General features: G+C 35.0%; 1 protein-coding gene across 1 annotated transcript; it reads right to left on the bottom strand.

Moving 5' to 3' along the window:
* Nucleotides 1-1,335: 1,335 nt before the first annotated feature.
* On the bottom strand, nucleotides 1,336-2,298 carry LOC130866301 (olfactory receptor 6C6-like). The gene has a single exon (XM_057757620.1). It carries the CDS (start codon nucleotides 2,290-2,292, stop codon nucleotides 1,336-1,338), a length of 957 nt encoding a protein of 318 aa, XP_057613603.1. The 5' UTR covers nucleotides 2,293-2,298.
* Between the last annotated feature and the right edge of the window lie 11,903 nt (nucleotides 2,299-14,201).

Below are 14,201 nucleotides of genomic sequence, written 5' to 3'. Positions count from 1 at the left end.
GGATCAGAGAACTTTGAGCTCAGTTGAGGCTTTTACTTTTAAGAAGTAAAGAATGGTGTGGGAGGGTGAGTGGTATGAGAATTCCAGATTCATATGGGGTAGTAGGAATATTGTTAAACAGGGATTGGTGCTAGCTATGTAGTTCCATGTTGCAAGGAAGTTCCTGCCTGCTTAGCCCCAAAATAATCATACAGAAACTATGTTATTTAAATCACTGCTTGGCCCATTAACTCTAGTTTCTTATTGGCTAACTCTTACATATTAATTTTACCTATTTCTATTAATTTGTGTATCGCCACATGGCTGTGGCTTACCCGTGTTCTTTTCCAGCAGGGCTACATGACTTCTCCCTGTCTGCCCTTCCTTCTCTCACCATTCATTTTAGTTTTCCCCACCTACCTAAGTTCTGCCCTATCAATAGGCCAAGGCAGTTTCTTTATTCATTAATCAAGACAGAAGAACCTCCCACATCAGTTCCCTGACTGTGTAAATTTTCCAATGTATTTAGGTTAAAATAAGTATATAATGTAGTATATGATATATATGTATATAACATCCTTAATTTTGTGAAAAAATGGCTCAAGTAGATTTGTTAGAAGGTTTTAATTTACAAGTAGAAATTTCTTTCAACTGACATGTTAACAAATTCTGTGTTGATTTTTTCACCAACTAGTATCTTTTCTAAGATACAACACCATAAGGAAATATAAAAAATAGCGTCAAAGCATGAAGTTGACTTATTTCTTCCTATGAAGCCATCTAATTATGTCAACTAATTGTTAGTTATAATCTGCAGGAGACACATCACATTCCTTTACCCACTCTTCATCACAGTGCCCTTGAAGCTTCATTTCCTTCATTCATCTCACAAGGCTCACTGTGTGGATGCTGCCTTCTAGAAGACTAAATTTACATTGAAATTGACACAGATTTTCTAGTTATTTCCCATAACAACCTCCTTTATACTATAGAATAATTTCATACTTTGTACATACCGCTATTCTTAGAAATGCAAAATATTAAATTGTTAAATAAACAATTATCAATTAATATATATAGAATTAATTTCATTATGTCTAACAGCATTCAAATATACAATACATTTAGTAAATAAGCCTATCATTTATGAGAATAGAGATTTATGAGTAAAGGTAGAATTACACAGTGTAGCCTGAAAGCAGTTTCCTCCTAACAGTTCAGAAGATCTATTTTTAAAGATGACCACGAGCAATAAGAATACTCACTATAATTTAAGTAGTAAGGGAGAAAAATGGCATAGGCCATAGGGGATATATCTATCAATTTCATTTTTTTCAGTCATATTACAGCAGCATGCTATTTATGCCTAATTCTTAATTCACTGTTTTTAGAACACAATCTGTGAAGGACCTGTTTGAAAGCATCCTTCACCTGTTGGTTCCTTAGGGTGTAAATGAATGGGTTTAGCAAAGGGGCCACAGAAGTGTTGAGCACAGCCACACCTTTGTTTAAAGTCACCCTCTCCTTGGCTGATGTTTTCATGTACATGAAGATACAGCTGCCATAAGTAATGGAGACAACAACCATGTGTGAGGAGCAGGTGGAAAAGGCCTTTCTCCGTTGTTGAGCTGATGGGAACTTTAGGATGGTTTTGATGATGAGTGTGTAGGAGAGGATCACTAAGATCAAGGTGATGACAAGTGTCATCACAGCTATGACAAAAGCCATCCATTCTATAAAGTGTGTGTCTGTGCAAGACAGCTGGAGGACAGGAGAAGTGTCACATAGGAAGTGGTCTATCAATTTGGAAGCACAGAATTCCAGTTTGAGTCCCAACATCAAAGGGGGGAAGATGGATAAGAACCCAATCACCCAGGAGCTAATGACCAGCAGGTGACACACTTTGCTGTTCATGATGATGGGGTAATGCAGTGGTCTGCAGATGGCGACATAGCGGTCATAGGACATGGCTGCCAGGAGGTAGAACTCTGTGATTAGTAGCAGAAAGAAGAAGAATAATTGAGCTGCACAAGCATTGTAGGAAATTGTTTTGTCACCGGTGAGAATGCTCATCAAGAATCTAGGAATACAGGCAGACGTGAATGCCATTTCTAGGAAGGAGAAATTCCGGAGGAAGAAGTACATTGGAGTCTTGAGGTGGGGATCCAGCAGGGTGAGGAGGATGATCACTAAGTTCCCCATCAGGCTCAAGATGTAATTGAAAAACAGAAGCAGGAAAATCAGAATTTGTAGCTGAGGGTCATTGGTCAGCCCCAGCAAAATAAACACTATCTCTACCGAATGGTTCTTCATTCCTCTCTTGTTTTACGAAGTCTACAGGGAAAAAAAAAATCAAAAACTAAATTTAAAAGTTGCCTCCCCCCCCGAAGGTTCTGTTTGGAGAAGTTTAAACAGTGCACAGATATTTTTAAATATCATCTTAGAGTCCATCCCATGTGCTGGTCCTTTCCCTTCTCATCATGATTATTAGAATTATATTCTGCCTGCAGAAATTTACAGAAAGCATATCAGTCATTTGAAATATAGCTCCTCAGTTTCATTAATGTGCATCTGTGCTTGTCTTTTTAATATACTTTATCCTAGTGGATTGCTCAAGGGTGTGATATTTTAAAATTTTGATATTTAATTTCAGAATTTCACTATGAAATGCCTTAAGCATGATTTAATATTTATAAGATATTCTTGTATTCCCAGTAGCCATAAAACTAGTTGTTTAAGAATACACATATAGGAAATTTCTAAGAAAGCAAAATGTCAACGAATAAATAATGTAATTGTATAATGTGTTTTAATAAGGTAAAACTAAAGTTTTAAACTCAGTTGTCAGTTAAACCTACTACCATAAAGCCTTTCTTGTATGGTATTCTGCTACTTCCCTCTGACTCATGATGGGTGTTAGAGAGGAAAGAAGATCTTCATGAAAAAAAAAAAACCAATCTATACATTGCAAAGTAATGTTTCAAGTACATATGCAAGGTTCATTCATTTATTTGAGTTACATAAGCCAAATACCTTATATCTTCAGAGTACCTGATTTCATAATAATCCGCCATAATTTCTACCATGTTTACAGTCCTATAAGTGTCAAAACCAGAATTTGAAAGTTAATAATTACATTGTCCTTACTGTTTCCAAGATACATATGTTCTTTAACTACACAGGAATTAAGATAGCATATAATTTCTCAATTAAAATTTTAGATTATTCAGTAGAATTAAAATGACACATGAGCAAAAATCTGTATCTGGCTTTAATGAGCGCATCTATGTGTTGGTAACCATAATAGGTGTATTGAGTTTATTTGATTTAATTTAAAAAAACTAATTGTTGTTTAGTAAATTTTTTATGGTAAATGATACATTTTTTAAAAAGATGTGTTCATGTAACAAACACAGGCTAGGTCAGTTGTTATTCTTATGAGGATCCAAATTAGACATCTCTGGTGACAACCCAGATACCACTTCTTTTCCAATGAGATTTCATTTGGAAGAGTTTGATGATGTGCCTATGGAAAGCAATGAATAATCCTATGAATATCATAGTTTTCATAGTTCTGTGGTTTTAGGTGGATAAGATATGGTGTGAGATACAGGAAATTATTGTAGAAATAGAAAATGCATAGCTATCTCATACAAATGTTAAGAAAACCATGGAGTGGAGGGAAGGATAAAGACTTATGAAAACCTAAAATGTTTATATTCTTTACTCAAGAGAACTAACTAAAGAAAAATGAATTTAATATTATGGAATTTGATTCATGAATATAAGTATGCAATATGGATGACTCTTTTCAAACAGAGCATGGTTATGTAGGTAATGCACAGCTTGTTTATTTTCTAGTGTGCAAACAAAGGCATGAGCATGTTTCGATGGACAGAGGGAAAAATTTCACAGAAAGTCCATAGTAAGTTTTAAGTACAGAATGCAACAGGAATAAAAGGGACACTCATTTTAGATGACACACACACAGTACCCCTAGAGCACTGAAAAATAGTGACACTCTCTTGTCTACTAGGAAATATGTGTGGATGTATGTATACATACACACACATATACATGCCACACACACATCACCATTTCACCAACTTTATATACTTATGAATTAAAAAAAAACTATTCTGACTTGAATTTACTTCAGGGAACAAACTAAGAGAGACTGTTTTCAGAAGTCATAGTTTTAAAATTACTTTGCTTTATAAAAGATTTTATGCAAGGCTTTACTCAAATTCTAAATATAAGTCAGTTTGTAGAGTATGTCTACTATGAAGAATTAGTGATTTCTCTGGGGAAAATTTCCTACTAGGTGTTTTTTAAGTTATTGTAATGAAGTAATTTAAAACTTTTTAAGTAGAAAATATATTTTAAGTACAATTATGTGTTTTGCATTGATGATGATAATAGAATCATTTTGCAACCTGTGAAGCATAAATCATTTATTTGAAAACAGGACAAATATGAAATAAACATATGAAGAAGTAAATGGCAATAAAAATAAATGTCCTTTCTTTTGTCACCTACAGGAATTTACACAAGGAGATGTCTGAGCATTTGGACCTGTGAATGGTTTCTAAAGGGTTGAAGACTTGAAGCAGCATGCTATAGACTGCCCTCTCAATGGTTTCTGAAGGACTGAGTACTCGAGACAGCACACTCTATGCAGATGAAGCAGCCTTAGATAAAGAAACTAGCCACCAAACACCTCCAACTTGAAAAAATAGAATTATCAAATTTATTCATATAAAATATAACCATATGATTAATAATGTAACACTTACCATGAAATGTCCTCATTAGAAACTACTAATTTTTCTACTTCGTCAATTACATATAACACACACCCTCACAATTTGTACTGAAAGAGATAACAGCACATATTAGACTATGAGATGATATGACAGACTATGATGGTCTAGTAAATATAATTGCATTATTTAAAATGTCAATTTTAATTAGCCACTATATATCTCACTTGTATTAATTTACAGTAACTTCTCTATAAAAATATATTAAAATACTAGCCTTTTATTGATTTAACAGTTTTCCTCAGCTGTATATGTAGATTCCTGGTAAATGTGCACTTGCATAATTCAGCCATTATCCCGGTAAACAAAGAGCGTGGCTGGATCATTCTATCTCACTTCATTCTAGCCTATGGTTCATAACTGATTTCCACGTTGTCTTAGAGATAGTATTTTGGGGTAATTTGTTGCTTGGTGGGAAGGTGCTGCGTGAAGTCAGCATTTCCATTGCACACTACAACTCACTTGTCTGAAGTCCTGCAAACCGGGCTAAGTGTGGCAGGCAACAAATATAAAAATTCATTGCCTCTGATGTAATGAGGTACCTGTGCCTCTGTGTCCTATTGGAAATGAATTCTCAGAGAGACTGCAAACCAAGACCATCATTTCCTAAGGGATTGCCAGATTTAGACACAGAAGTACTTTCTATGGAAATATATGCACAAATGTTTACTTTTTAAAGTCATGATTCTAGATATGGGTTACAAAATGCTGTTTGATTTGTATCAACATGTCCATATTTGAAATTATAGTTGCACAGCTCTGGGTTTAAAATCTGACAAAATAAACACTATTTCAAATGCTATAAAAATTGATAATTTAAAATGTAAAAAGATAACCCGTTGTAGATCAATTTACTAATCTGAGTCTGTTATTCTACAAATACTCCGTTTCATCTGACTTATTTAGCAAATATTCTGTCAAACACATCATCACATAAAGTCCATGGAGGGAATTCCGGTCTCGCTGAACATAACGGACAATGAGGACTACTGAGAACTGAAGAACAATGGCAATGGGTTCTTGATCCTATTGCACGTAATGGCTTTGTGGGAGCCCAGGTAGTTTGGATGCTCACCTTAATAGACCTGGATGGAAATGAGTGGTCCTTGGACCTCCCACAGGGCAGGGAAACCTGCTTGCTCTTTGGGCTGAGGAGGGAGGAAGACTTGATTGGGGGAGGGGGGGAATGGGAGGTGGTGGCAGGGAAGAGGCAGAAATTTTTAATAATTAAATAAATTAATTAATTAATAAAAAAACTCAAGTCCATGTTCATATGAGCATCACTAATTAGACTCAGAGGATTATAAAAAGAAAAAGACACAAGTTTGGGAGATATTTGGTTAGAGGGATATTCAGAAGGAGTTGGAGAGAGAATATTATTACAATACATTATAAACATGTGTGAAATTCTCAAAGAAAAAATACACAGAATTGTCAGAGTGCACCATGCAGCGCAGGTCTGTTGAAGAAAGAACACAAAGGTTCTCCAAGATGAAATTTTAAGGCCTATGAGGCAGCAGGAAGGTCCAGTCTCTTCTGACGAACTGAATCCAGAACATACAAAAGCATATCTATTGATCGTTACACAACGTATTTCCTCATAGCAAGGTCCCTAATCTAATTTACATAGCTTACTGAAGGAGAATATCACATGCTCTCATGATTCTTGTCCCTTATTATGTATTGCTTGCAATACACAATAATACAAGAGCTTCAGGTGTGACTGTGGCATCTTGTGATCAAAGTCATGGGATGGCTGCAGTATCTCTTCTGCAGAACAATTCTACAGACCATGGGAAACAATCACCATTTTACACAAGGAGTCTTCAAGATCAAAGCACTTCAAGGGGATTCAAATTGGAAAGGAAGAAGTTAAACTACCGTTATTTATAGATGATATGATAGTGTACATAAGTGACCCCAAAAACTCTACTAAAGAACTTCTACAGCTGATAAACACCTTCAGTAATGTGGCAGGATACAAGATCAGTAGCCCAAAAAATCAGTAGCCCTCCTATACACAAAGAATAAAGAAGCAGAGAGGGAAATGAGAGAAACATCACCTTTCACGATAACCACAAATAGCATCATGTATCTTGGGGTAACTCTGACCAAGGAAGTGAAAGATCTATTTGACAAGAAATTTAAGTCTTTGAAGAAAGAAATTGAAGAGGATACCAGAAGATGGAAGGATCTCCCATACTCTTGGATGAGTAGGATCAACATAGTAAAAATGGCAATTCTACCAAAGGCAATCTATAAATTCAACGCGATCCCCATTAAAATCCCAACAAAATTCTTCACAGATCTTGAGAGAACAATAATCAACTTTATATGGAAAAACAAAAAACCCAAGATAGCCAAAACAATCCTATACAATAAAAGTACTTCCGGAGGCATTACCATCCCTGACTTCAAACTCTTTTACAGAGCTACAGTAATGAAAACAGCTTGGTATTGGCATAAAAATAGAGACATTGACCAATGGAATCGAATCGAAGACCTGGATATCAATCCACAAACCTATGAACACCTGATTTTCGACAAAGGAGCTAAAATTATACAATGGAAGAAAGAAAGCATCTTTAACAAATGATGCTGGCATAACTGAATGTCAACCCACAGAAGAATGAAAATAGATTCATATCTATGACCATGCACAAAACGCAAGTCCAAATGGATTAAAGACCTCAATATAAATCTGACCACACTGAACCTAATGAAAAGAAAGTGGTAAGTAGTCTGCAACACATGGGCACAGGAGACCACTTCCTATGTATAACCTTGGTAGCACAGACAATAAGAGCAACAATGAATAAATGGGACCTCCCGAAATGGAGAAGCTTCTGTAATGCGAAGGACACTGTCATTAAGACAAAACGGCAACCCACTGACTGGGAGAAGATCTTCACCAACCCTGCATCAGACAAAGGTCTGATCTCCAAAATATATAAAGAACTCAAGAACTGGACATTAAAACTCTAAACCATGGAGATAGCAAATACCCAAAATTTGTCCATGATGGTGTATATCGGATCCTAGCCCAATTGTCATCAGAGAGGCTCCCTCCAGCAGCGGATGGGAGTAGATGTAGAGACCCATAGTCATTAGGTGTAATTCAGGGAACTGCACAGAAGAGAGGGAGGACCGATGGTAGAAAACTAAGGGATCGAGGACACCAGGGAAACACAGCCAACAAAATCTACTAGGCAGGGCTCATAGACAATCACCAAGCCTGCATGGGTTTTGCTAGGTTGGGGATTTGTTGGACTCCTAACAGGGGGAGTAGTGAGTGTCTTTGCCTGTTCATGGGACCCTTTTCTTTCATCTGGGTTGCCTTATCCAGCCTTTATATAAGGGTTTATGTCTAGTCTTATTGTATCTTGTTATACTGTGCTCTGTTGTTATAACTGGAGGCCTGCTCTCTTCTTCTTCTTCTTCTTCTTCTTCTTCTTCTTCTTCTTCTTCTTCTTCTTCTTCTTCTTCTTCTTCTTCTTCTTCTTCTTCTTCTTCTTCTTCTTCTTCTCCTTCTTCTTCTTTTTGGTTTTTTGAGACAGGGTTTCTCTGTGGCTTTGGAGCCTGTCCTGGAACTAGCTCTTGTAGACCAGGCTGGTCTGGAACTCACAGAGATTCACCTGCCTCTGCCTCCCAAGTGCTGGGATTAAAGGCGTGTGCCACCACCACCCGGCAGGCCTGCTCTTTTCTGAAGGGAAACTGAGGAGCAGTAGATCTGGGGGAGAAGGAACATGGGGCAATACTGGGAGGAGGAGAGGAAGGAGAGACTGAGGTTGAGATGTCTGTATGAGAGAAAAGTAAATAAAAAGAAAAAATAAATTGAAAAAAATTATTTATAATTCAAAATTATCCCTGAAAGACAATAATGAAATAAAAATATTATTTATATGATGTTTATTTCAAATTTATTAAGTTTTGATCATACTAATAATGCCAGTATTTTCTTTTGTTTGCTATTCCTACATCTACTTAGCTTGCTTAGTAAAAGAATAAAAAGATAAATGTAAATTCCACAACATAAGAAAGCATTTATATTAATGTATCCTCAGTATTTATATTACCTAATCAAATGAAAAGTCACTGCTTAAGTTTTAAAATCTACCAATACACCCACATTCTTATTGGTAACTGAGAATACAGTGGAAATTCTTGTTTTGAGAAAGCATAATTCTATATTTTATTAAAAATCTTATAGGACTGCTCACATCTTTTATAGCTCTTACTATCCCAATTATTAATACATGTCTTACTACCACAGCTATAGTTTTACAAGCCCTGTATGCAAATTGTCAGTACAATCAGTAAATCTGTACTTAACTACAGCCCAAGTCCATTGCTATTAAAGATACTGGGGGAAGAGTGTCCACCCAGACAAACCCTGGCAATTTTCCCTTTAATGTAGCCTGTATAACAATGAACTTTAAGTTAGCAATGAACTTTAATCTACTAGAAAGGAGATTTTCACTTTCTACTATGAAATAATTATTTCACAAGATACTGTATTTTTTTCTGTTCAGAATTTTCAACTCTAGCTCATTGCCTACATTCTCTCACTCCAGACAGACGCAGGTTAAGATCTTTCCTGGTAAGCCAGCTCATGGTGCTACACAGGATATTAGAAATGGGTTAATCAAAGATGTGAGAATTAGCCAATAAGAGGCTAGAACTAATGGGTCAAGCAGTGTTTCAAAGAATACAGTTTCCATGTAATTATTTCGGATATAAAGCTAGCTGGGTGGCGGGACACAGCCCAGCCCGCTGCTCTCATTAAAACAGCTATACTCATGTCTCACCAACATGATTGCCTAAACATGAGCTGAACAAGGACAACAATAATAGATATGCTATTGTGAGCTGGGGAATGCCCACGAGGCCTCAACTCTAGATAAGGAACTATGAGCAACTAAAGAATGCTGAAAGCAGGCAGAATAGTCTTCCCCAGGGAAGAGAAACACAATTAGCTATACACTACCAAGTAAATGCTCAGCCTTGAAAACATACATATAAGTAACATTATAAAAATTGAGAATGTTGTCCTAGGAAATATATATGTATATGCCCATAATAATGTGCTTGTAAAAATATATGAAAAAAGAGACCATAAATTTGAAAAGATCAATAATAGGTATATGAGAGGATTTATACAAAGAAAGGGAAGGCTGAAATTATGTAATTGTATTATAAACTCAAAAATTAAAGAAACTTTTAAAGGTAAAATGATTCTCAATTTTCACTGCAGTAGAAAAGTTTTTAAATGACAAAAGCCCACACTGCCTTCTTGGATGTTAAGAAATGCAAATACTGCATTGTTCTTGAGAATTTTCCAAATCCATGTAGAAAACTTATTTGATATATTGAACAAATAAATATAGTGTTTATTTTGAGCAATCCCAACTTAAGGAACTTATTCTAAAGGTCTAAAATTATAACATTCAACATTATGAAAATTACACTTATAAAAACAAGTCCCCATAATTTTATTCATTGCTGTAATTGTTAAATTAAGCAAAAGTCATTAGTTATCTTATAGAAGTGATTAAATGAACTATAATGCATGTTCACAAAGAAGGACTACAAGGTAGAGCTGTAAATAGATTTGAAGTATCTTCTTAAACTCTTGTGCTGTGTTTGACAAGATACAGTGTCATGCAAATAAACCAAGAGGACACCATATCTTTGTAGGTTAACACATTTCTCTCAAGGCCAATGTGTCTAAAACAGGCTTCCCTTTTATTATCTTATATTTTCATCTTTCATATCACACTGAAATAAACTCAGAATTATACAACAGTGATTTCAAAATGTGGGTTCATGATAAGCATTCAAGCATTGGAGCAATCTATTAACAATACTCTGGCAGCAGTATTAAAAATAATGAATGTGAGCCGGGCGGTGGTGGCGCACGCCTTTAATCCCAGCACTCGGGAGGCAGAGGCAGGCGGATCTCTGGGAGTTCGAGGCCAGCCTGGGCTACAAAGGGAGTTCCAGGACAGGCTCCAAAGCTACAGAGAAACCCTGTCTCGAAAAACCAAAAAAAAAAAATAATAATGAATGTGGGGAGTGTAGTGTATACACATGCACACACATACAAAGATCTGATTTTATAAAAAGCACTTTTGTATCATACAATTTGGCAGTCCCTCAGGAAATGATGCTCTTAGATCTCAGTTACCCTAAGGACTCTTCATTCTTGTGAGAATTTCCTGTAGGACATTAGGAAATAAATCCTCTATGGTCTCATAAGACAGTAAATTTTTATATAGTACTGTGTGTCACGTTCAGCAAGGTTTATAATATCTCACAAGTGAACTGCAATGAACTGTAGAAAAGAGGGTGATGGGGCTTATTTTCATATCAAAATGGGATAAATTGATTAAAAATAATAACTATAAAAGATATTTGTTCAATCATGTGTTTTGAGGTAGAATGAGGTGCTTGGGGAAAAGAGAGCTCATCAGTGCCGTCTGTACGCAACGGCGATGGACTGGACTATGTGCAGAAAGCTTGCTCAAATCTGCACATGTGACTTACTGACAAAGCTGATGAACAGTCAAAGGGTTAGTGTTTTTATCATTCACATTTGACTTGTGGATAGTGGTGAAATATTAGTAATCAATACAATCATAACCTAAAATGAAAGTCTTTGATTTTTTTTATATTCTGTAACATTTCATCTAATGAACATAATTGCATTTCTTATCTTGTGTTATTTTATTCTGTAGGTCATTTTTTTTAAGAATACATGGTAATGTGATTGTTGAGGTCAGACAAATCAGTATCTTGGTGAGATGGAATTCCACTGTATGATTATATGTTTGATTCAGTTTCATCATTGACATGACCTACATAAACGGGAACATTTTATTTGTCATCCAACAATTTTATGACTTAAAAGATATGGTACATGAGGAGAAAACCCATTTATTATTTTCAAAGAAAACATGTTGAATTATTACTGTTCTTTGATTTACTTCTGTCCATCTGTCTAGAATATTGTCTAAAGACCCCCACCACTCTCAGTGCGAAGGCATCTTATCTCATCTTCTAATTTGATTTAGCTCTTTATGTTTTTATGTGTTCAGCATTTAAAAATTAATTTATGAATTAGAGATTGAAATATTGGAAATATTTTTGTTAATATCCTCAAATAGAAAATATGATTGTAGAATGTTCATTTTAAATCGATTAGACTATTTTATTGTAATAACAAAGCAACCAAGAAAGAGATTTTCCTTGGATGTTTTACTAGATGTCTTTTATTTTTGCACAAATTTAATGGACATTTAACAACTCTGCTTGAAAATTCCTACACTGCATTAAGGCTTTACATAGGGACGGATAGGAAAGAGTACCTAAAGAAGGCTCAGCCCTGAAAACTAGATCTTATTAGAAGAAACAGATGTAACAGCTTTTAGTAAGAATATTTAAAAGTTTATTCAAAAACTTTTATTAACTGGGTTTTCAAAGTTTTGACTTCTGAAAATAGTCACTGTTACTTGGACCTTTTGGGATAAGCACAAACCTGAATATATTTTTATATTTTAAGTCATTTGTCTCATGTATAGACTATGTAAAATACTGATTTTTTTACATACACAACTTTTAGTGAGTCCAAGAATTTTATTTGTTTAATTGATAGTTGACCTGATATTTCAATATCATTATTTTATAAGATATTTACATATTCAAAATTCATCTCAGCAACAGAATCACCACCAACTGTAAGCATGAAATACTTAATGTAATCTCTTCTTTTCAGATATAGCTTTGATCTTTTAATTTTGCATAATATTTCATGTATCATTTGTTGCTTGACTTCCACGCATTTTTCTTTTTCTTCATATTTCCCTTACCACAACACAAAGGCATTTTTATATTTCTCTGATTCCACTATATTTATTATGTTTCTTTCTTAAATTTTATATATTTTTAAGTTTTATTAATAATAAGGAGATCAACAAGCTATCTCTACTGCCTTTATCATCTTTAATATAATTAATAATGAAATGCACTGTGAAGGAAGCATCAGGAACATGATGTCAAAGTGAAGGGTTAGAGATATTAGCAAAGATATAATAGTTCTTTAGAATACACTATCAAGATTATCCTCTGTGTGTTTCTACTGACTATCTGAAACACTACATCATAAACCACAAAAGAATTTATGAGTTGAGACAAGAGAACTGTTGCCCAATAATTGCTTAGAACTGCTTAGCATGTGCAAAACCTTAGGATTAGATCTATGAGACAGAAAGCAGTTAACTAGAAAATCGACCATTCTGATTTTCTAGGTGTTTTTGTATATGTGTTTTTAAATGCCAAATTTAGATTCTTCTACTGGGTGATTTGGCTCTGTTTCATAATATTTAAAATTCCAAGTGTTATGGGTTTTCTAATTAGATAATTTTAAAAACTATACTTTTGTGATGAAAATCTTCTTAGAATGCTTAAAATAAAACTAGATTCATCCACAGATACAAATCATGTGCTGTCCAAACATGCAATTTTAAGAAGTGGTTGGAGTACTTATCTGCGGCATCTCTTTTCTATAGAACACACACACTACATCACTCTCATATTTCCTGGTAGACCTCTTTTCCCATTCAGGCTTGATTTAAGTCAGAAGACTGTAATGGGAAGCCATTCAGGAGAATCAGTGTTTACTTGTGTGTTTAGATGGTGACACAGTCTTGAGAATTACACCATTTACTGCTTCAGCCTAATCACATTTGCTGTAGAAGATACTTATTTTACATTAATGCATGAAATGCTTCTGTAATAATAGAAATTTTGCCTTTAGAAATTTTCTCTTCTAGTAATATAAATTTCTAAAGCAATAGTTAATGTGACCAATGGGAATGATCTCCTTAGAATATTAAATCAATTAGTATTGACTTGGCAATTAACTTGAGATGTTAACAAAATTAAATTTTTTTTTTGGTTTTTCGAGACAGGGTTTCTCTGTGGTTTTGGAGCCTGTCCGCTGGTCTCGAACTCACAGAGATCCTCCTGCCTCTGCCTCCCAAGTGCTGGGATTAAAGGCGTGCGCCACCACCGCCCGGCAACAAAATTAAATTTTGAATGTGGGTTTAGAATGAAAATTGAATGGAGGGCCACAGAAGGATACAAATGTAACACACAAGCATTTGACGACCTGTGAATGGGCAAGAAGGATGTACAGAACTCTGCTCCAGCCACAGAGCTCTGACAGACGTGGTGATATGATAGAGGATATGTTCAAAGAGGGACTTGAATATTGATTTCTGAAAATATTTGTGGATGTATTAAAATAAATAGAGATTTTAATGGGTAAAAAGGAAGAAAGCTTTTCCTGAATGTGATATTAGTTTTGTATTTTTATAGATTTGCTATTAAACAAGAGAA

The sequence above is a fragment of the Chionomys nivalis genome, chromosome 25 (assembly GCF_950005125.1).
Source record: "Chionomys nivalis chromosome 25, mChiNiv1.1, whole genome shotgun sequence".
NCBI classification, from domain to species: Eukaryota; Metazoa; Chordata; class Mammalia; order Rodentia; family Cricetidae; genus Chionomys; species Chionomys nivalis.
This window is presented reverse-complemented; position numbering and strand designations above follow the sequence as displayed.